The sequence below is a fragment of the Enhydra lutris genome, unplaced genomic scaffold (genome assembly GCF_002288905.1).
Source record: "Enhydra lutris kenyoni isolate GAN:26980312 unplaced genomic scaffold, ASM228890v2 scaffoldscaffold10, whole genome shotgun sequence".
NCBI classification, from domain to species: domain Eukaryota; kingdom Metazoa; phylum Chordata; class Mammalia; order Carnivora; family Mustelidae; genus Enhydra; species Enhydra lutris.
The window spans coordinates 1,879,227-1,899,050 of NW_019154094.1; the positions used below are offsets into that span (position 1 = coordinate 1,879,227).

Sequence of the window (19,824 nt, forward strand, 5' to 3'; positions counted from 1 at the left end):
CCTGGAAACACTGGCTGTTGAAAGCCAGGGGAGATGGCCTGTGGGGCAGTAAGCGGGCTGGTAAGTGCAGGAAAATACTGACAAGAGGACCGGGGTTCCTGGGTGCTCCCTCCTGTGGACCCAACGTTTTCTGCACACGAATGGGGGACAAAGGGGTCAGGGGTGGGAGAGAAGTTTCTGGAACTCCAATCCAGGAGATCTGTGGGAAGCCCCAGAGCAGGCTCTGAAGAGACGCAGAGGCTGGGAATGTGCGGGCTGACAGGATTACAGGTCAAGTGTGGGCAGAGACTGCGGGGCAAAGGCGGAAACTGGACAAGAGCAGTCCTGCCTGCTTGAGCAGCCTTAGCAACAGTGGCCACGTCTCTTTTACTGGGACCCATGACAGCAACGGAACGGTGCCTCTCCGGGGAACATTCCCGTACGCAGGGCTGTAACACAGTCCTGTAAGGGGGAACCAGCCGACATCCACGGAGGCATGCTACCTGGGAAGCAGCCAGATGGCCAGAGCCCACGCAGTGTAGACAGGAGCTGCGGGCTGGCTGGGCCGATCCCCTGTGCCGCACCGGGCATGGGGCAGCAACAGCGCTGGGACCCTGGCCTGGGTGAGGAAATTCCCGCGGCGGGCCGACTCCGAACTTGCTCCAGGATGGTAAAGGGGCAAGTACCACAGGGACGGCAGGACATGAAATCCCCCTGCAAGTGAAACATTCACGTCCCAGGAGTCCCAAGACCGAGGAGCCGCAGTTCAGAAGAACCTGAGACAACATGAGCCTCTCCTGGCCCCTGACGTAGCAACGAACGCTTGACTGCACAAGTTTTATTCTTTAAGTATCAAGTGATTGATACGCTCGTACAAAAACAGCTACATCGCCAAAGTAGTGTCTAAAGTGCATGAGCTCCCAGAGCGTGACACACGAGGCCGCGGCACACACGTGTGCACTGAACCGGGGGAGGGGCTGGGCTTTCTTCTCGGCGGTCAGCAGGGAGGTCCCCCCTTGGGCGGGGGGCACACGGCTGGCGTGCAGACTCACGCCGTGTGCGGCTCCCCGGCGCCCAACAGGAGCGGGGTCCGGACCACCCCTGGAGCTTCCCCGCCTTCCTGGTTGAAGTACCACTGGCTGGGGGCCTCCAGGCCCTGGGCTTCCTCCCAGACCTCCTGGTTGATTAAAGCCGCCTCTCTACTCGCCTCGGCCGAGAGGTCCAGCACTTGGGCGAAGCTCCTGCAGAAACAACAGGACGGATGAAGCCTTTCGGCCTCTCCGCCCAGGGCCAGACAGAAGCAGGCTGCGTCCTGAGCACTCTTGGGGAAGCGTGCAGGACTCAGAACACAGCTGAGCAGAGCTCAGAGAGGCCTGTCAGAACAGGACTGGGCAGGCGCAAAAGAAGAGTCATTTATCCACCAGATATGTGGGGAACCGCACCAAGAACGGCCGCGTGGCCTCCCGCAGTGTAAAAGACGGCAGGGAAATACATGCTAAAGGAGTGTGTCTGGCCAGCTGAAGCTGTGACCCTTGGGATCTGGAACCTTCTGGTGCATGCGGAATTCCCCTGAGGCCATGCACACAAGAAGGGAATGTCCTAGTAGGTGGCAACTCTTTTTTAGGAGTAACTTGCAATGTTTTTAGACATTTCAAAGAGCATATTCAGCATCATAAAGGAGAACGAAAGGAGATTTTTGGGGGGAAGATGAAGAGGAAAGCCCCAAGGTTTAAAAAAAAAGAAAAAAAAATCCCCGGAGGGGGAAGCTTCAACAGCGAGAAAGTTGCCGAGGGGGCTTGTTGGGGGAGCGGCAGGGGGTGCCCTGCGGCCTGGGGGCTGCTTGCCCAGGGCCCACATTCGTGAAACCCATCAAACCAAACTGAGGACCCGTGCCTTTTCTATATGAATTTATACTTCCAGTAACGAGTACCAAGAAGATCACCCCAAGCCCTTATCCCAGGAGATGTTTCAAGTATGAGCAGGCCCCCCCAGGGGCACCGGAAATGCTGTGACTCTGGGGAAGTACAGGACAGGTGATGCTAGAGACCCCTTTCTATGGCTTCTTGAGAACACACACGGGGGTTTGGGCTGAGTTCAAGGTGCTTTGCCCATTCCCCTCTCCCTGCCTCATGGGGCCCCTACACCCCCGGCCTCTGCAAACACCAGAGCTGCCCACTCGCCAGAGCATGACCGGCTGCTCCCAACTTCAAATCTTTTCTGCAATACCTTCGGAGTTCCAGATCCTTCCTTTGGGTCATTTCCTTGAGTTCGCTCAGCAGGTCCAGAGCTTTCATGTTTTCTTCTAAACTGCCAATCCCCAGTTCTTCCAGCAGATGGCATGTGGTCGTCAACTCCTGCTGCAAATTGTCTGGAGGGGAAAGGGGCGGTCAGCCAAGGGTTTCACAGTGCCTGGAGCAAGGGATGCTAGTTGGGAGGCTGACTGGATTCTTCTCGTTCCCCAGAATGCTCGTGTGTTATGCTGGAATCATGAAGAGCTCAAAGGCAGAGAGGGTCACGGGGGACAACATTCATGTGCTGGTACCGCTTCTCTCCCCCCGCCCGCCCAGTGCCACAGATCACAGGGGCCTGAGATCATAGGCCAGGTGTGTCCGCCAGCTGGGCGGTTGCTGGAACGGACCTGGAAGGCCACTTTGACGTCCTCAAGAGAAAGCAATGCAAAAGGCCAAGGATGTCAGTCCTGCAAGCAACTTAAAAACAAACCTGTGGTTCCCACTCCCTGTTCCCAGCATCTCTGCCCCCCTCACCCCTGAGAGCGTAGCCTGCATTTAAAGAAAGCAGCAGCTCCCCACTTCCACACACGCCACACCATACACGCACTGAGTCACAACCCACCACCACAAGATTTTGAGACCATTTTAAGGGTTCTTCCACAAACATCCACATTCTTATACTCCCCGTACTGGTCTCCACTGCCTCCTCCCAAAAGACATGTTCAGGACCTAATCCCAAGTAGCTGCGAACGTGACCTTATGGCCATGGAGTCTGTGTTGACGTCACTGGGTTACAGTGAGGTCTGTGAGCTGGCATCCTTCGAAGCAGAGGGCAATTTGGAAGCAAGGCCGTGTGAAGACACAGGTGGACTGGCGCGACGCCACCACCAGCCAAGGAATGCCAAGAACAGGGAGCAACACCGGGAGTCAGGAGAAAGGCACGGAACGCATTTTCCCTCCAAGTCTCCAGGGAGGTCCAACTCTGCTGACATCCAGACTTCGGATTGCAGGACCCCTGACCTGAAGGGAATAAACTTCTGGTGTTTTGAGCCACCCAATCTGTCATTAATTCCAGAAGCCACGGGCTCCTTCGCAACCCGATCCCAACTGCTGGCCGCCACCCACGGCACTTGTCAGGGACGGAGTCCAAGAGTCGCAGATGTGCAGCTCACTGCTGTCATTATAAAACCGGACACCTGCACGCAGAACATTGCTCCACAAAGCTCATTTTTCAAGATTGCGTGTGATCCCCTTGCTACTCCGTATTGGGAAAAGCTGGATTAAAATCACCTGTGTCTGAGAATACCAATAGAGCAACGGCCTTTGTGATCTTGAACTGCGTTTGTGGAAAGTTCTGGAGGCAATGTCCACCTGATTTTAGGTGGCGATCCTTTACTTACATTGGCCTCAAACAAGATGTATTTAGATGGCTCATGAGGACCCTGCCTGGAAATAACCAGACTCTAGGCTGGCTGAAAACTTGCTTTGGGAAGATACTCGCTCTGTGGCACCTGGGTGGCTCAGTGGGTCAAGCCTCTGCCTTCAGCTCAGGTCATGATCATGATCAGGTCCTGGGATCAAGCCTCGCATCAGGGTCCCGGCCAGGGGGCCTGCTTCCCCCCACCCTTCTGCCTGCCTCTCTACCTACTTGTGATCTCTGTCAAACAAATAAAAAAAAAAGAAAAAGAAAAAAAAAAGACACTTGCTCTAAAGCGAATTTTAAGATCAAGCATGCATGCGGACTTCTTCCCGTGAAGGATCAGGTAGGAACCCTATGCCACAGAGGGGTCCCACGTCTCTTCACAGAAGGCAGGACGGGGCCGGGGCACCTGGCTGGCCTGATCAGTGGAGCATGAGACTCTTGACCTTGAGTTCTGTGACTCTAAGCACCATGTACAGTGTAGAGATTACGTTTAAAAAAAAAAAGGCAAGATGGAGTAAGGATCAGCGTCTCTGAAGGGAACCCCCGTGCCTTGGGGGACAGCAGCCGATCCCCAGGAATGTATTTTGGCAGGGATGGAAATTACTGGGCCGGTCCACAGACCTGGCTTCAAATCCCAGCTTGGTCCTTACTCAGGGCGCGACCCCGGATAAACCGCAGCCTTGCCGGCCCCCTCCACCCTCATCCTCTGCCATCTGATGAGGGACACACCATCTACTGAGAGGACGCTGTGACATGACACAAAGGGATAAAGGCGGCTGGCACATGACAAGCACCAACCTGCACCAGCCGTTCGCTCACTCTGCCCCTTGCCCGGCAGCCGCCCAGTTTCCTACCTAAGAACCGCTGCCCGTCCCCATCCAGGTGGACCGATTTCACGGGAAGCTCGTGCCTCGTGGTGTCCAGGGCCATGGCGAACGCCTTGTACTGCTCCTTAAAGCGCTCGGCCACAGCCTCATAGGGGCTGAGCATCTCGATCTGCAGGCAGGAGGGAAGGAGGCCTAGGACACAAGACCCAGTCCCATACCAGCACCCATCGGTGCCAAAAGCTGGCCAGAGTCAGAGCCGGGCGGCAGGGACAGCCCCTGTCCACACTCCCTCAGATCGCTCTGCCGGGCTCACCCCGCCCCAGAACGTGCAGTGCAGTGACTGCATGGCTGCTGACCTGAGCGTCAAGGACGTCTGCCAGCTCCCGCTTCCGCTGAGTGAGAAGAAGTTCGCGCTTCAGCTCGTGGGCCTTCTTCTGTAGCTTCTCCTTCTCTTTACACATTATTAATAAATTCCTCTCTGCCTTTTCTTCGAATGAAGTGAGACCATTCTCCATCTGTCAAGCGCACAACAGGAGCTCAGGCTAGAGAGAACGCCATCCCTGCGCCTTGCAAAGCCTTTCCTCCTGCCCATGTCACGCACGAGCGAGCTCTGTCCCCACCTTCACAGTCAGCAGGGTCAGGAGCAACGTCTGGGATTCCATCATTTCCATCGCCTCTGACAGGTCCTTGGGGAGGTGAAAACAACATTTTTGGTTGCCAGTGAATTGGTACAAGCCTAGCTCTCTCCTCACTGGAAGGGCAGAAACCTAATCTTCATAAACCCGACTTAATTCAGTAATGTGATGATTCTCTCCTGTGTGTCAACCCGCTGTTTCTCTTTCCTCGTTCTGTCTTTTTGGGCACCCTGCAAGAAGGAAGGGGGTGGTCCAGGCCCTTCCCGTGGCTGGCTGGTCCGGGTCAGCTGGGGGAGTCCCGTGCAATCAGTGCCACACTGAAGCCAGGAGGCGGAGTGAGACCCCAGCCCAGCTGTCCTCCCCTGGGGCCCAGGGCCTGGCCTAGTGCCTTCTCTAGCATAGTATCAGCAAACAAGGCCCCAAATCTCATTGTTCACATGATCTCGCCTTCATAACTACATGTACTTGTACATATACTTGGGGCAACTTAAACTCTATGAATATTCCGAGGATGCGTGTGGTCTTGGGTTTTCCTTAAAACGCGTGGCTGCCTTGTTCCATCTTAGAGCCTTGGAGCTCGAGTGGCACGTGCTGGGGGCGGGGGGTGGGGTGGGAGCTAACATCAGACGTCTCTAACTCCACAGCTTCTCTTTCATCTCGGACACTCACCGGGCTCTTTCTCTGTGAAGAAGAAAACGACGACGAGTCGGTTCTCTTCGACATCGTCTTTTCTAGCTGCGGAGTCTTTCTAATCATACTCTTGTCTAAGATCAAGAAGAGCATTTGGAAGGCGAGAACTCAGAGCACGCTTTGGCAGCCCCGAGGCGTACCGCAAGGCCCAGCTGGGGAAGACCGGGGTGGGGAGGGGCAGGTGGATGATTTACCGTTGATGGCCGAGAGGTCCAGGTCCGGTGGGGCGGTGCCGTGCCCTTCCAGCAACGTGGACTGCAGGTCGCCCTTCCCGATTCCACTGCTGTCTGCGGGCCCAGTGAGAAGCCCCAGAGGTCAGCACAGTCTGCAAGGTCCTGCGCACTATGGCGGGACACAGGCAACTCTGCAACCACTACGAGCTTTTTGCTTCCGAAAAGCCAGCATCTTCTGAGGGGAGTGGGACAGAGGGCTGAAGCAGCTCTGCAAATTCCCAGCCAGCAAGGTGAATCTATTTCAGAGTAGAAAGAGAGCGAGACGCAGTCTCTCCAACCCAGAGAGGCGAATACGCCTTGCTGCTTAGCTTGGTAAGAAGGGCCATCTGTACCCCAATGTTTATAGCAGCAAAGGCCACAATCGCCAAACTGGAAAGAACGAAGATGCCCTTCAACGGACGAATGGATAAGGAAGATGTGGTGCATATACACTATGGAGTATTATGCCTCCATCAGAAAGGATGAATCCCCAACTTTTGTAGCAACATGGACGGGACTGGAAGAGATTATGCTGAGTGAAATAAGTCAAGCAGAGAGAGTCAATTATCATATGGTTTCACTTATTTGTGGAGCATAACAACTAGCATGGAGGACATGGGGAGATGGAAAGGAGAAGGGAGTTGGGGGAAATTGGAAGGGGAGGTGAACCATGAGGGACTATGGACTCTGAAAAACAACCTTAGGGGTCTGAAGGGGAGGGGGGTGGGAGGTTGGGGGAACCAGGTGGTGGGTATTGGAGAGGGCATGGATTGCATGGAGCACTGGCTGTGGTGCAAAAACAATGAATTCTGTTACGCTGAAAAGAAATAAACAAACAAAAAACACCGTGTTCTGGACAGAGGTTTGCCACCTGCCATGCACCTGTTCTTTCTTCTGCTTTTCCCTTCTTTCTCCAGCAGCTTCTGGGCTGTTCCTCTTCCCTGGGGGGTCCCTTCATCTTTACTCTCTATTTAACCATGTGAAGTTATGCCTGATGCCCCCTAAAATGGGTAGTGGGGTACTGTGGGCTATAACCCAGCCAGGGTTACAGGGGGCCGCGAAACGAACAAATGGCATGTGAAGTCCTCCCTGTTGTTAGCAAGGCGGCAACCAGTGGTTGAAGGAACGCCCATGCGGCTGAGAAAGAGGGGTACGTGGGAATAAACAGAGTGGCGTCATGGTGACGTGTAGGGTGTGGGGCCCTGGGTTCAAATATTCGAAAAATTCTAAGTGAACAGGAGTCTGCTGACCTGTACAGTGTCTCCTTCGAGAAATACGATGGAACTCAAACTGGCCGTCTCTCTCCAGTCTCGTGGTTATTTTTTTTTTTTTAAGACTTATTTATTTACTTATTTATTTGACAGAGAGAGAGACACACATAGCGAGAGAGGGAACACAAGCAGGGGGAGGGGGAGAGGGAGAGTCAAGCTTCCCATGGAGCAGGAAACCTGATGCGGGGCTCGATCCCAGGACCCTGGGATGATGACCCAAGCTGAAGGCACCCAGGCGCTTCCCGTGGTTGTTTCAATGATGGTTTCTCAGCCCTGACACTACTGACATTTGGGGCTGCGTCCCACTCTGGGGCAGGGCTGTGTCAGGGGCAGCAGGCAACTGAAGGGCTTCCCCGGCCTCTCCCATCAAATACAAGTAGCAGATCTCCCCACCCATCACAACAACCAAATGTGTCCAGACATTTCTAAGTCTGAATCGCCCATGGGTTAGAACCCTGATTTTAAGATGTGGCTGACCCAACCTCTGACCCCTCTGGGCCACACACTGGCTTTCCCGGCTGGACGCGTGGCCCCAGACCCAAGGGCATGAGCAAAGACTACAGAGCTGGCCCCAGGACGTGGAGCATGTCCAGGTCAAGGAGCAGCGCAGACACTGGGCAAACACCCAAACCATGATCAGCAACTTTCCATTCCCCAAAAGGCTAGTGACTCACAGTCTACTATTGATTGGAGCCCCTACTGAGAACAGAAAGTCAATGAACATGTATTTTACATGTTCTATATACTATACTATAAACTTCATTCATTTAATAAAGTAAGCTAAAAAGAAAGGAGATATTAAGGAAATCCTAAGAGAAGATACATTTATAGTATCGTATTGTAAAAATCCCACATATTGGGGCGCCTGGGTAGCTCAGTCGTTAAGCGTCTGCTTTAGGCTCGGGTCATGATCCCAGAGTCCTGGGATCGAGCCCCAAAGCGGGCTCCCTGCTTGGCAGGAAGCCTGCTTCTCCCTCTCCCACCCTCCCTGCTTGTGTTCCTGCTCGCGCTATGTGTCTCTGTCAAATAAACAAAGAAAATTAAAACAAAAAAACCCCCACATATGAGTAGATCCATGTAGTTCAGACCCATGTGGTTCAAGGGTCAACTGTACTTAATTTTTCCCAAGACTCACAGTTGTTGCCACTTTGAACAAGGAGGAGCAGGCCAAGAAACAGTTTTGCTTTTTGTGAACTGCTTTCATGAGAAAGAGGGCCCAGTGCTGCTGAAGTGGGCACGTGAGGAGCTGGCAGAGTGCAACTCTGGGGAGGGGCCTTCCAAGACTTCTAGAATGAACACACTGACTACAACTGAACACCACATACACAGCAGTGATTGAAGTGGCAGCTCATGAGTGAGTATCCACCCTCCTTGTCTACACTTTCCATTTTCCATTGCTGTTGATTTTCATTTTACAACAAACACTTACGTCTACAATCAGAAAAACTGCAAGTTCTGCATATCACTTTGGTGACGGCTTCTAGGAAGATTCAGGGGAAACATGACGAGGAAGACCTAACCCAAGGTGGTGAGAGGCAGGAAGATGAGGCCTCACGGGTCCCCTGAGTCGCGCTCTCAGAGTTCCACCCAGGAAACGGTCACATGACCAAGGAAGCGTCATGATGGCCGCACAGGAAGTAACCTCCTCTCTTCCCCAGCCATTTCCCTCGGGCTCTCCACATGCCTCAGACCCGTCCTTACCCAGACACTCTTCTGACACTTCCCAGAAAGAAAGAGGGAGTTTCCCCTTCACATACTGGAAAACAAAATTCACCACCACGTTCCTCACTTACAGAGTTTCAGAGCTGTTTCACACCCTCCCTCCATCTTTACACACCTTTGCTCTTCTGGAGCACATGGAGTTTCCTTCCCCCTTCAGGCATCTTCCCACCGGTCTTCACCACATCTGCTACAGAAGTCTGTTAGGGGAAACACATGACAGTCAGGATTCAGGGGACAAGACACCTCCCTTCCCGGTGTGTGCAGTTTGTATCTGCTATCACTTTGAGGCCAGGGAGAGACGTAGGGTTCTGACATTTAATTACATAGAAATGGGATGGCTTAATCAAAAAGGATACCCTCACATGCACAGAACACAGGGAACTACCAAAATGTTTGCCAGTGATGGGCTCTGACATGGCAGATGCCAGGTGACTGATTTTCTGTATCCTTTATAGTATTCACAGAGAACATATTCCTCCGGTCATCAGGAAAACAAAGTTTCTAATCTTTGTTTCTAATCTATTACTTTCTAATCAAAGTAATAATCTTTAAAATGCATTTAAAAAAAAAAAAAAACAAGCAATGCATGGAGCTCACAAGCCATTACAACAACATCTGAGCAGAAAGAAAACCTTGTGAAGAGCAAGAACGTTTCAAAGCGCAGACACCGCCCCGATTCAACCTCCTACTGGGGGTCTCAGAATAAGAAATAAAAGGCAAACAGCTTAAAAAAGAAGAAAAAAAAACTCTCTTCTTACATGATTTACAAAGAAAATCCCAAATGCTACTAAAACCAGTAAGTAAAGGGCTGCCTGGGGGGCTCAGTGAGTTAAGCATCTCATCTTCATTTCGGCTCAGGCCGAGATGATCTCAGGGTCGTGAGATTGAGTCCTGTGTGGAGCCCGGGGCTCAGCATGGAGTCCACGTGAGCTTCTCTCCCTCCCTTTCCCTCTGCCGCTCACCTTCACATGTGCGAGCATGAGCTCTCTGAATAAATAAGCAAAATCTTTAAGAAACCAAACAAGTGAGTTTAGCAAGATTGCAGGATAGAGGGTCCATATATAAAGATCACATTTTGGGGCGCGTGGGTGGCTCAGTAGGTTAAAGCCTCTGCCTTCAGCTAGGGTCATGATCCCAGGGTCCTGGGATCGAGCCCCGCATTGGGCTCTCTGCTCAGCAGGGAGCCTGCTTCCTCCTCTTTCTCTGCCTGCCTCTGCCTGCTTGTGATCTCTGTCAAATAAATTAATAAAATCTTAAAAAAAAAAAAGTCACATTTCTAGCAATGAACAACTCTGGGAAGTGAAATTCCAAGATAGGACCATGTGAAAGCTGTCAGCAAGAAAAAAACAAAAGCATATGATATTAGGTTTAACTAAACTTACTGTGGGGATCATTTCGATTCATAAACATATGCTGAGACACTAGGTTATATAACTGAAACTAACATAATGTTGTATGTTGATCATACCTCAATTTAAAAAATGTCTTCATTAATAAGAAAAGAAAGAAGATAGTATTACATATAGTAGCACTAAAAAGTGTACAAATACTTAGGTATAAACCTAAGAAAAAATAGGGAAGGTTTATAGGCTGAAAACTACAAAATGCTGATGACAGAAATCCAACCTGACCAACTAAATGGATAGGTGTACCATGTTCATAGATTGAAGGGCCTAGTATTTTTAGGATGTTACTCTCCCTAAACCAAGGCAAAGATTCCATACATTCAAAATCCCAGTAGAAATTTTGGTAGAAAATGGCAAGCTAAGTCTAAAACTTATATAGAAAAGCAAAGGAACGGGTCATGATCTCAGGATCACGAGATCAAGCTCCACACTGAGCACTGAAACTGCTTAAGATTCTCTCTCCTCCAGGGCACCTCGGTGGCTCATTCATTAAGCGTCTGCCTTCGGCTCAGGTCATGATCCCAGGGTCCTGGGATTGAGCCCCACATTGGGCTCTCCGCTCAGCGGGAAGCCTGCTTCTCCCTCTCCAACTCCCCCTGCTTGTGTGTCTCTCCCTGTCAAATGAATAAATTTAAAAAAAATCTTTTTTTTTAAAATATGGCAAAAGAGCCGGGACTGGCCAATAAGTACACGAAAAGATACTCAAGATCATTAGTTGTGATGGAAATGTAAATTAAAACCACAACAAGACGACACTTCACAGCCACTAGAATGGCTTCGGTCCATCTTAAAGTACCAACCGAACTCTCCTCTGGTGCTGCTGGGAATGTAGAGAGCTGCAGCCACTTTGGATAACGGCTACATGGTTTCCCACAAGCTAGTGAAAACTACACTTACCTGCCGTTCCTCTCCAGGGAAAAAGGAGAGCGTGTCCACACGGAATCCCACACGAGAATGTGTAAGGTGGCTTTGTGCACCATGGCCCAAACCGACAATCAAACCAAATGCCCTTCACTGGTAAATGGCTACACCCGCCGTGGTCCGCTCACCCTGGGGAACATTCCTCAGCCACCCGAAGGAACCGGCACTGTGACAGGCAACCACAGGGAGGGACCCCCCTCTCCTTTCTGTGAAAGCACATGCAAGAGGCTGCTGCATCCTGTGTGACCCCTTCTTAATGACCTTCCAGAAAAGGCAAAGTTATAGGAATGGAAATCAGGTAACTGCTGGGATGAGGGTGGGGCCGGCTTCAGGGGAGAGCCAAGGGATAGGGGGTGACTGTACTGTATCTTGACTGTGGTGGGTCTGTGACAGGGTAAGTTTGTCAAAACTTGCAGAACCGTGTGCTAAAGAGCGACACTTAACTCTGTAAATTCTACCCGAAGAGATGGGGAAAAAAAAAAAAAAGGAAGGAAGAAAGAAAGAAAGAAAACGGACAAGCTCGTAGGAATCGAAAATACCAGAGCACGCAGACACACAGGGATGCTTGTAAACAAGTTTACAAGGCAACACTAAAATTAGGAGGCAGGGGCTGTGATCTTTTGTTGAAACTCACTTCAACAAAGTAAATCATGTGAATTTAAATTAAAAAACAAACAAAAAAACCAAATTAAATCACAGCCTCTGGGTGATGTGTCAAGGCAGCTTCCTCAAATGTCAAAGTGCACCTCTCTGGGTGGAGAGGCTGATGGGGGGAGGGAGGCTATGGAGGGGGTGGCAGGGGTTATATGGGAAATCTCTGTACCTGCCACTCAGTTTTGCTATGAACCTAAAACTAACTTAAAAAAAAAAAAAAAAAATTAAGTCTGGGGCACCTGGGTGGGTCAGTCAGTTAAGCATCTGACTCTTGACTTAGGTTCTGGAAACAATCTCAGGGTCATCGTGAGATGGAACCCTGCATCTGGTGTGGAGCCTGCTTGAGATTCTCTCTCTCCTTCCACCTTCCCCTCCAACCCCCTCAAGTACACTCTCTCACTTTCTAAGAAACAAAAATAATAATTAAAAAATTAATTCCAGGGGTGCCTGGGTGGCTCAGTGGGTTGAAGCCTCTGCATTCGGCTCGGGTCATGATCCCAGGGTCCTGGGATCGAGCCCCGCGTCAGGCTCTCTGCTCGGCAGGAAGCCTGCTTCCCTTCCTCTCTCTCAGCCTGCCTCTGCCTACTTGTGATCTCTGTCTGTCAAATAAATAAATAAATAAATACATAAATATTAAAAAGAAAATTAATTCCACTAAAAACAATTCACCCCCAAGAACTGACAGCAGTTTGTGAAAAGGTTTCCTTTTTCCTCAAGTTGGAGCTTAAGTCACATGATTATTTTTTTAAGTTTATTTATTTGTTTATTAAGTAATCTCCACACCTAACGTGGGCTTCGAACTCACAACCCGTGATCAAGAGCAGCTTGCTCTTCTGACTAAGCCAGCCCGGCGCCCCTTCCGTCACCTTATTAAAAACCTGCCATTTCACTCTACCAGAGTAAAAGGTAGGGAACAGAAATTCATAGTTGACTGAATTTTACCATAAACCACATTTGGGAAAATGGAAGGAATAACACAACCTCTCCACCTTCTCAGTATGGCACAATGAAACAAGATACGTAACTGGGTCATCTACTGAGTGTTTCTGTTAAATGCCACACAAAGCAGGTGTTTGTGTCTTTAAGTGCTTCATTCCATCATTTTCTTTTTTTTTTTAATTTATTTCCTACTTTGTAGATCACTGCTTTTTTTTTTTTTTTTTAAGATTTTATCCATTTATTTGTGTGAGAGAGAGAGAGAGAGTGGGCACACACATGCCCACAAGCAGGGGGAATGGCAGGCAGAGGGAGAAGCAGGCTACCCATTGAGCAAGGAGCCCGATGTGGGACTTGATCCCAGCATCCTGAGATCACAACCCGAGCCAAAGGCAGACGCCCAGCCAACTGAGCCATCCAGATGTCCCCGTCCCATCATTTTCAACGGCTGCATGATTTTCGTGGTGTGACTACGGATAGTTCACTAAATTCTGCCTCTGATACTGGGTGCTTCAGCCCCATCCTTTCTTCCCCACAGTCCTCCTTTAAAACCCTGCAGGTGTTTTTCTAAGCACCAGCCAAGGTCAGGGACTGTGAGCTGGGCACCCGACAGAGCTGCTTCAGGACAGAATCCAGAAAGGGATTATCGGGTTGAAAGGAACAATCTCAGGTTTTAATAGAGATCATGTCTTTGCAAAAGGGATTTAGGACCATGCTGTGCCCGGCCCGTGCTACTTGGGTCAGAATTCCAAGTCCGACAGAACCCTATTCAGACCATTCAAACCGACGTTGTTACCTTTTTGGTGGTTTTCTTCTCGTACTGCAAGTATCGGGACTCGACGACTCTTCCACCTGTGGGGGACAAGCTGTTGGTTTAGAAGAAGACAGCAAGAGCCAAGCGTAAGGAGCCCCGCTCCCCATTATCAAAACCAGGTCCTATGTGTTCTCCCAGATCAACAGCAGGAAGGAGGAGGGGGGAGGGGGCGGGCACTCCTCCCCCTTGCTCCTCTCAGATCCCGGGCTTCAGTACCCTCAAGCGTGTATGGGACATCTACTGTATGCAAGAACATGTGGGATACCTACGGTTTACAAGTCCCCAGGCTATAACGGAACAGGCTCAAAGTAGACAGCGGATTCAGGGGCAGGGCAGGGACAGGATAAAAGACCTTCCGCAGGTGGGCACCTGTTGGCCGCCCCTCCCCCCCTTTCCACTCACTACCTGTGGTCAGAACCCCGGCCACCCCTTCCTTCACCAGCATGTGTGTATGACCCACTCATGGTACAGGACTTTCATGCCTCTTTATGCCCTTACCTAGCTCGGGGCCTCTTGGGAGACATGCTCAACACCAGGGTCATACACCTTGGTGACAGCCCCGCCCAGGTCCCCCCCCATTCCATGCTTGCCTTGCAATTAGGGGGTTTCTCACAATGGCCCAAGTGATCACCCACAGTCCTCTGCTCTGAATCCCAACCCCTCTCCCCAGTCCTCCCTTGTACCTTCTCCCCCCCACTTCCCCCACACTGGGTCCCCCCAGTTAGCTAGTGACCAGTTACTGCTTCACCGGGAAGACAGCAGCAGCCCCGGGAGACCCTCCCACCTCAGCATCTGGCAGCCTCCCAAGTTCAGGGCCATATCCTGGCCCCCCCAAGCGGAGGGACCTCTGTGCTTGCCACTGCCCTGGCAAACCCCCTCCCCCAGTTCCTCTCTTCAACGGTCTTCCTGGTATTTCCCCCCCAACGACCACCGATACCTCCCCCTACACCTCCACTCCCCTCTACAATGGCGGCTCCTCTTCCTCTACCCTCTCCGGAACCCCAGTCCTGTCCGGTGTGGGTCTCACGATCACCACTGCACCAGAGAAACCGCTTTCTGCAAGACCGCCGCGGTCTCCCTGCTCCAAAGCCCACTGACCCATTCCCAATGTGCATTCTGAACACAGCACTTGCAGGCATGCTTCCCTGGAAACATCCTGTGTCCTCCAGGTGGGCTTCCCCGCTGGTGGCTGAGAACTGGCTCCCTTGCAGGTCCCGAGCACCTCCAGGCACCTCGCAGGACTCACATTCCCGAGGGGACCTCCCTCTCACCTCACTGCCCCTGCTCTTTCCTTCCAGCCACCTCGAGGGCCAGGACTTCTGTCTGCCTTGCTTTTGACTACAGTCCACCACCCGGCAGGGAGCAGGCGCCCGACCAGACATCAGGTGCCCATTGTACACTTTTTCTAGGTAGCTCCAGAGCTTGGGGCTCTCCCTTTCTCATGAAGGGACCCAGGAAGAGGACACGGTTAATGTCCCACGGCTTGAAAGTTTGGTTAAGTGACATGGTGATTTCAACTGGATCTTCACGCCAGGATGTCATCTTTCACTGGGGCTGGGGGTGTGGCTACAACCCTGAGCGGAAAGGAGGTACACCCAGAGTTTATGGGGAGCATGAAGCTGGACAAGGAGCTAGTGGTTGCCCGGAGCGAGCACCAGGCAAGGAAGAGCCATGCCTGCAGGGTGAGTGGGCTCAGACCATCAGGCAGGAGGTGCTTAAGGGTCAAGACCAAGACCAGGTGGGGTCCAGGGGAGAAAATCCAAACACACAAAGGGTCTACCCCTGGATGTCCGGCAAGGGATCAGGGCAAAGGACACCTCCATTTTCAAGCAAAGGAAATGATGCTGCTTTTAGTCCGATGCCATCGGCAAAGGGTTTTGCTCCTCTGGAAGGATCCAAGGCCTGGGGTTCCCTGGACAGTTGAGTTTCCAGAAACCAGGACGTACGTGTTTGTTTTGAACAGCAGTGGATTTTCCAGAGAAGCAATGGTACGACGAAGGATATAATTTGTGTTCCAGAGCTAGACCACGTGTAAACATACCACAGGTCATAAACAAGATGGGCGAGCCAGGCTGTAACGGAGGACCCTGCAGCCACTCGGAAGCAGAAGCCTGTTCTAAGTTCTCGGAGATGCACACTGGCACGCAGAACACTTGAAGCAAACAGCTCTTCGTATCAGAGGCTTGGACTCCAAGATGGGAGATCCTTGAGCCCACTACCCACAGCGGCACTGCCAAGAGTCAAGGGAGGCTGTGAACAGTGACTGCAGACCCACTCGGGGACACCAGATGCAGGGGCACCCGAGGTGCTTCCAGAGAAGAAACCGAGACCTCAGTGTTTGCTAATGAATTCAGCTTCGACTCTCCTCACCCACACGTCTAGTGGCGAGGTCTGCGCACAGCCTGTGATTCCCGCCGCTGGAAGGGCCCACTGCCCTGGGTGACCTCCCCCAGGTCCTGTCACACCCCTGGCCACAGAGCTGGATGACCAGACTCGGACTTCCCAGAGGTGTCCCTACAAGGAAATAGAGCCCTAGCTTCCCTGCTCTGGCCTGGTTTTTTCCTTCCCCAAAAGCACTTACTGAAACTGGATCGTAAGCTAGATTCTGACTTTGCTCACCTTGTGTTTTTCTTCCTTTCATCTTAGCGCCACCAGGAGTACCGGGACCCCCCGCAGAAGGCTTCCTAGAAGAGGGACATAGAGGGTCTTGCTGACATAGTTACGTAGTTGGCTAAGCTCAGGGAAGGCAGCGAGGAGCCCGGGCTTCCTTGGGACAACGCAGTCCCAGCATCCCCAACCGCCCTCACCAATCTCCCAGCCACGCGCCCATGTCTTCCAGGCAGGGTCACCTTGACAGGAACAGAGACTCAGAGCCCTGCCTGGCTGAAACTGAGAAGGGCCCAGAGCAAGAAGAGTGAGAGGGCAAGCAGGTTTGCCAAGCCTCAAAGATCTCAACATAAGTCAGGGCTTCGTTAATTGTGCCCACTCTATACTCCTAGTAATAACCCAGTGAATGAGAGATGGAACTCCTTCCCCGAGAGGGAAGAGCAGCGCTTCCTGGTCAGGCCACCTGAAGAGTGCCCCGACACATAAGGGGGTGAGGGGAGGTGAGAGACAAAGCCCTGATTGCCCAGGTCCATGAGGAAGGACATTCAGGGACAGGGAGCAACAAGGCCAAGGGCACAAGGACAGAGAAGAATGATGTCAAAATAGGAACTGATCAGCCCTATGGCTTCACTGGCAGAGTTCTGACTTCCCGGCTTACAGGCTCAGCCTACTGACTGGCAACCCTTCTCTGCAAAGGACTGGACAACGGAGATTTTCAGCTTTATGGGTCGTATGTTCCTGCCAAGAAATAAGAAAACCCTGAGTGTATTTCAGCCCCAAAAAGAAGCAAAGTACTGATACATGCTAAAATGGACGAGTCTCAAAAATATTATCCTGGGATGGGGGCATCTGGGCGGTTCAGCCGGATAAGAATCTGACTCTTGATTTCGGCCTGGGTCATGATCTCAGGGTCCTGAGATGGAGCGCTGAGGCAGAGTCTGCTTGAGATTCTCTCCCTCTGCCCCTCTTCCTGCTTGCTCTCTCTCAAATAAATAAATAAATCTTAAAAAAAAAATTTTTTTTTTAAATATTATCCTGGGGGCATCTGGCTGGCTCCGTCCATGGGACATGCGACTCTTGATCTTGGGGTCAGGAGTCCGAACCCCACATTGTGGGTAGAGTTTATTTAGAAAAATAAACAAAATCTCTTTTTTAAAAAATTATCCTGGATGAAAAAAACAGACATATATTGTACAATTCTATGTATCTGAAATGTCCAGAACAGCCAAAGTAAGACAGAAAGCAGATTGTGATGGGCAGGAGCAGAGGGGTGGATGAAGGATGGGGAGTGACTGAAAATGAATACAAAGTTTCCTTCTGGGCTGATGAAATGTTCTGGAACTAGACAGAGCTGGTGGCTGCACTGTGTGAATGTCTTAAGGCCATTAGATCGCTCACTTTGAAATGATGTTATGTGTGTTTCATCCCTATTTAAGGGAAGAAAGATTGAAGCTGGATGTATTAGGAGAGAGGGAACCTCGAGGCAGGAGACTCGGGGATGCATCCCAGGAGTCCAATCTGGGCAAGCAGGACGCTACCAATAGAGACCAGCAACCAGAGAGGAGCAGACTGAGGGGCAGGGCCGGGGCCTGGGCACTGTAACCCCTGCTGACGTCAGGACACAAGCTCCACTGGTCACAAAGCGGCGGTCCCCTTGCTCAGCTCACTGCAGACTCTGAGGACCCCAAGTGAGATCCAGCGGTGCTGGGCCATAGTGGGCAGAGGCAACCAACCAAATAAATGCTCACTGGGTGCCTGTAGCTCTCCTCCTTCACACAATCCTCCCAACCCTACAAAAACCTCCCCATTGCCCTGCTTTATCCTTGTTTTCTGGAAAAGGACTGGAATGTTTGAAGAGGTCACCTCTGGCAAGTCTCAAAGCTGGCAAGGGACAGAGCACAGATTCCCTACGGGGTCTGAGCTACGGCTCTAGAATCAAACCGAATGGGGGTGGTGGGTTCATTAAACTTGTGCCTGCCTCAGATACCTCCCCCCAAACCTCGGAGAGGGTAAGGGCAATCTCACAGGGTAATGATCCCTGGATTCAACACAAGTGATTTCAACTGGTCTATTAAACTTCAGTTTGCACTGGCACAACAGAACATCAGCCGAGTGAACAAATAAAACGAACCCAGCCCAGGAATCATGCCTGGAACCGGGTAAATGGTCAAAGTCTTGTCTCAATTGCTCTTGCTGTGTGATCCTAGACAAATGACCTTCTCTCTCCCTGAGCCTCTATCATCTCATCTGTAAAGGGGAAGCATAGGAAAGAAGGGTTCGGAGGATTAAAGGAGATTCTTTAGTGGCCCAGCACTTGTCCACTATAAAATGGCAACTAATCGCGACAGATCACGTTCAAGAGCCACGCACTGTTCTAAGTTCTTAAGTTTCACCCGAGGCCTACAACGTTGAACGGCGGCGTCATTCGCCGGGTTTCTCAGCGGAGGAAAGCGAAAGCACAGAGAGGTTAAGCCACTAGCCAGATATCGCCCCGCACCCACACAACTGACTGGGGACTCAAGTCTAGTTCCGCGCCCAGGCTGCCGAGCATGCGCAGCGGCCGCCTCCCGCCTCCCAGAGCCCGTGCACCCTCGGTGGGTCCCAGGGGTCAGATGCCCAATCCCCAACTCTGCTGCCCCACCTCCCCCAGCTCTCGGCCATGGCCTTCTCGCCGGCACCCACAAAATCCAGACCTGTGGCGCTTCAACTCACCCAGTTCCGCGTCCTGAGGAATCCGCCATTTCCCGCCTTTAACTCAAAGGCCGGCTCTTCAAATCCGGGTCCCCGCCCCCTCGCCCCGGGCCGGGCCATATTGCGCCGCCATGGGAGGGGTGGCCGTTGGCCTCGGAGAGCGTGTCTGCGGGTGAAGCGGGAGACCCCTGAGCGCGTGCCACTCTGTTTTCCCCTCACACTTGGTTTCATCCACCAGCTGCAGGAGGCGGTGTCCGGAACCGGTTGGGAGGGGGCGGGGCTTCGCGGCGCTCCGCCCCGGAACGCGCTGGCGTCACGCCCCAGCCCCGCCCCTCCGGAACCCGGAAGCGGGAGCGCGCGGGGGAGCGGCGGGCGCGGCGGGGCGGAGCCGGCAGACCAGTGGTGGGCGGGCGGGCGGGCGGCCGGGCGGGGAGCCGGCCCGGGACCGGCGGCGCGCGGCGTCCGAGGCCCAGGTGAGTGGCGGCGGCCGCGGGTTGGGGGCTCGATCTCGAAGCTCGCGTTCGCGGATTGCCTTGTAGGCTACAGAGCTGAGGGTTAATGGAGGGAGACGCGAAGCCTGGGGTGGAGGGAGCGGGAACGAGCTTGGGGGTCGTGAAGGGGTTGCAGGAGACGGAGTGGGAGCGGGACGGTTTAGGAGAAAGTTGATGGAATGGGCCTGGTGAGGGAGTTTGCGCATGCAGATGAAGCTTTGAGCGGCTTCTCTGAAGAGGACGTGGCTTTAGTGGTAGTTGGGGGGTCGCAGGAAACGGGGCAGGGAGGGGTAAAGGCAAGGAGGCGGGGTTGA

At 52.2% G+C, this 19,824-nt stretch overlaps 1 protein-coding gene across 1 annotated transcript; it reads right to left on the bottom strand.

The window, feature by feature from the left end:
* Positions 1-802: 802 nt before the first annotated feature.
* Positions 803-19,238, bottom strand: LOC111143845 (HAUS augmin like complex subunit 8). Its single transcript, XM_022497792.1, has 11 exons — positions 19,041-19,238; positions 16,341-16,405; positions 13,704-13,759; positions 9,106-9,187; positions 5,980-6,072; positions 5,765-5,859; positions 5,081-5,146; positions 4,817-4,975; positions 4,488-4,629; positions 2,206-2,347; positions 803-1,220 (listed from the first exon to the last, which is right to left on the bottom strand). The coding sequence occupies exons 1-11, from the start codon at positions 19,067-19,069 to the stop codon at positions 1,028-1,030; spliced, it is 1,122 nt and encodes a 373-aa protein (XP_022353500.1). The 5' UTR covers positions 19,070-19,238; the 3' UTR covers positions 803-1,027.
* Between the last annotated feature and the right edge of the window lie 586 nt (positions 19,239-19,824).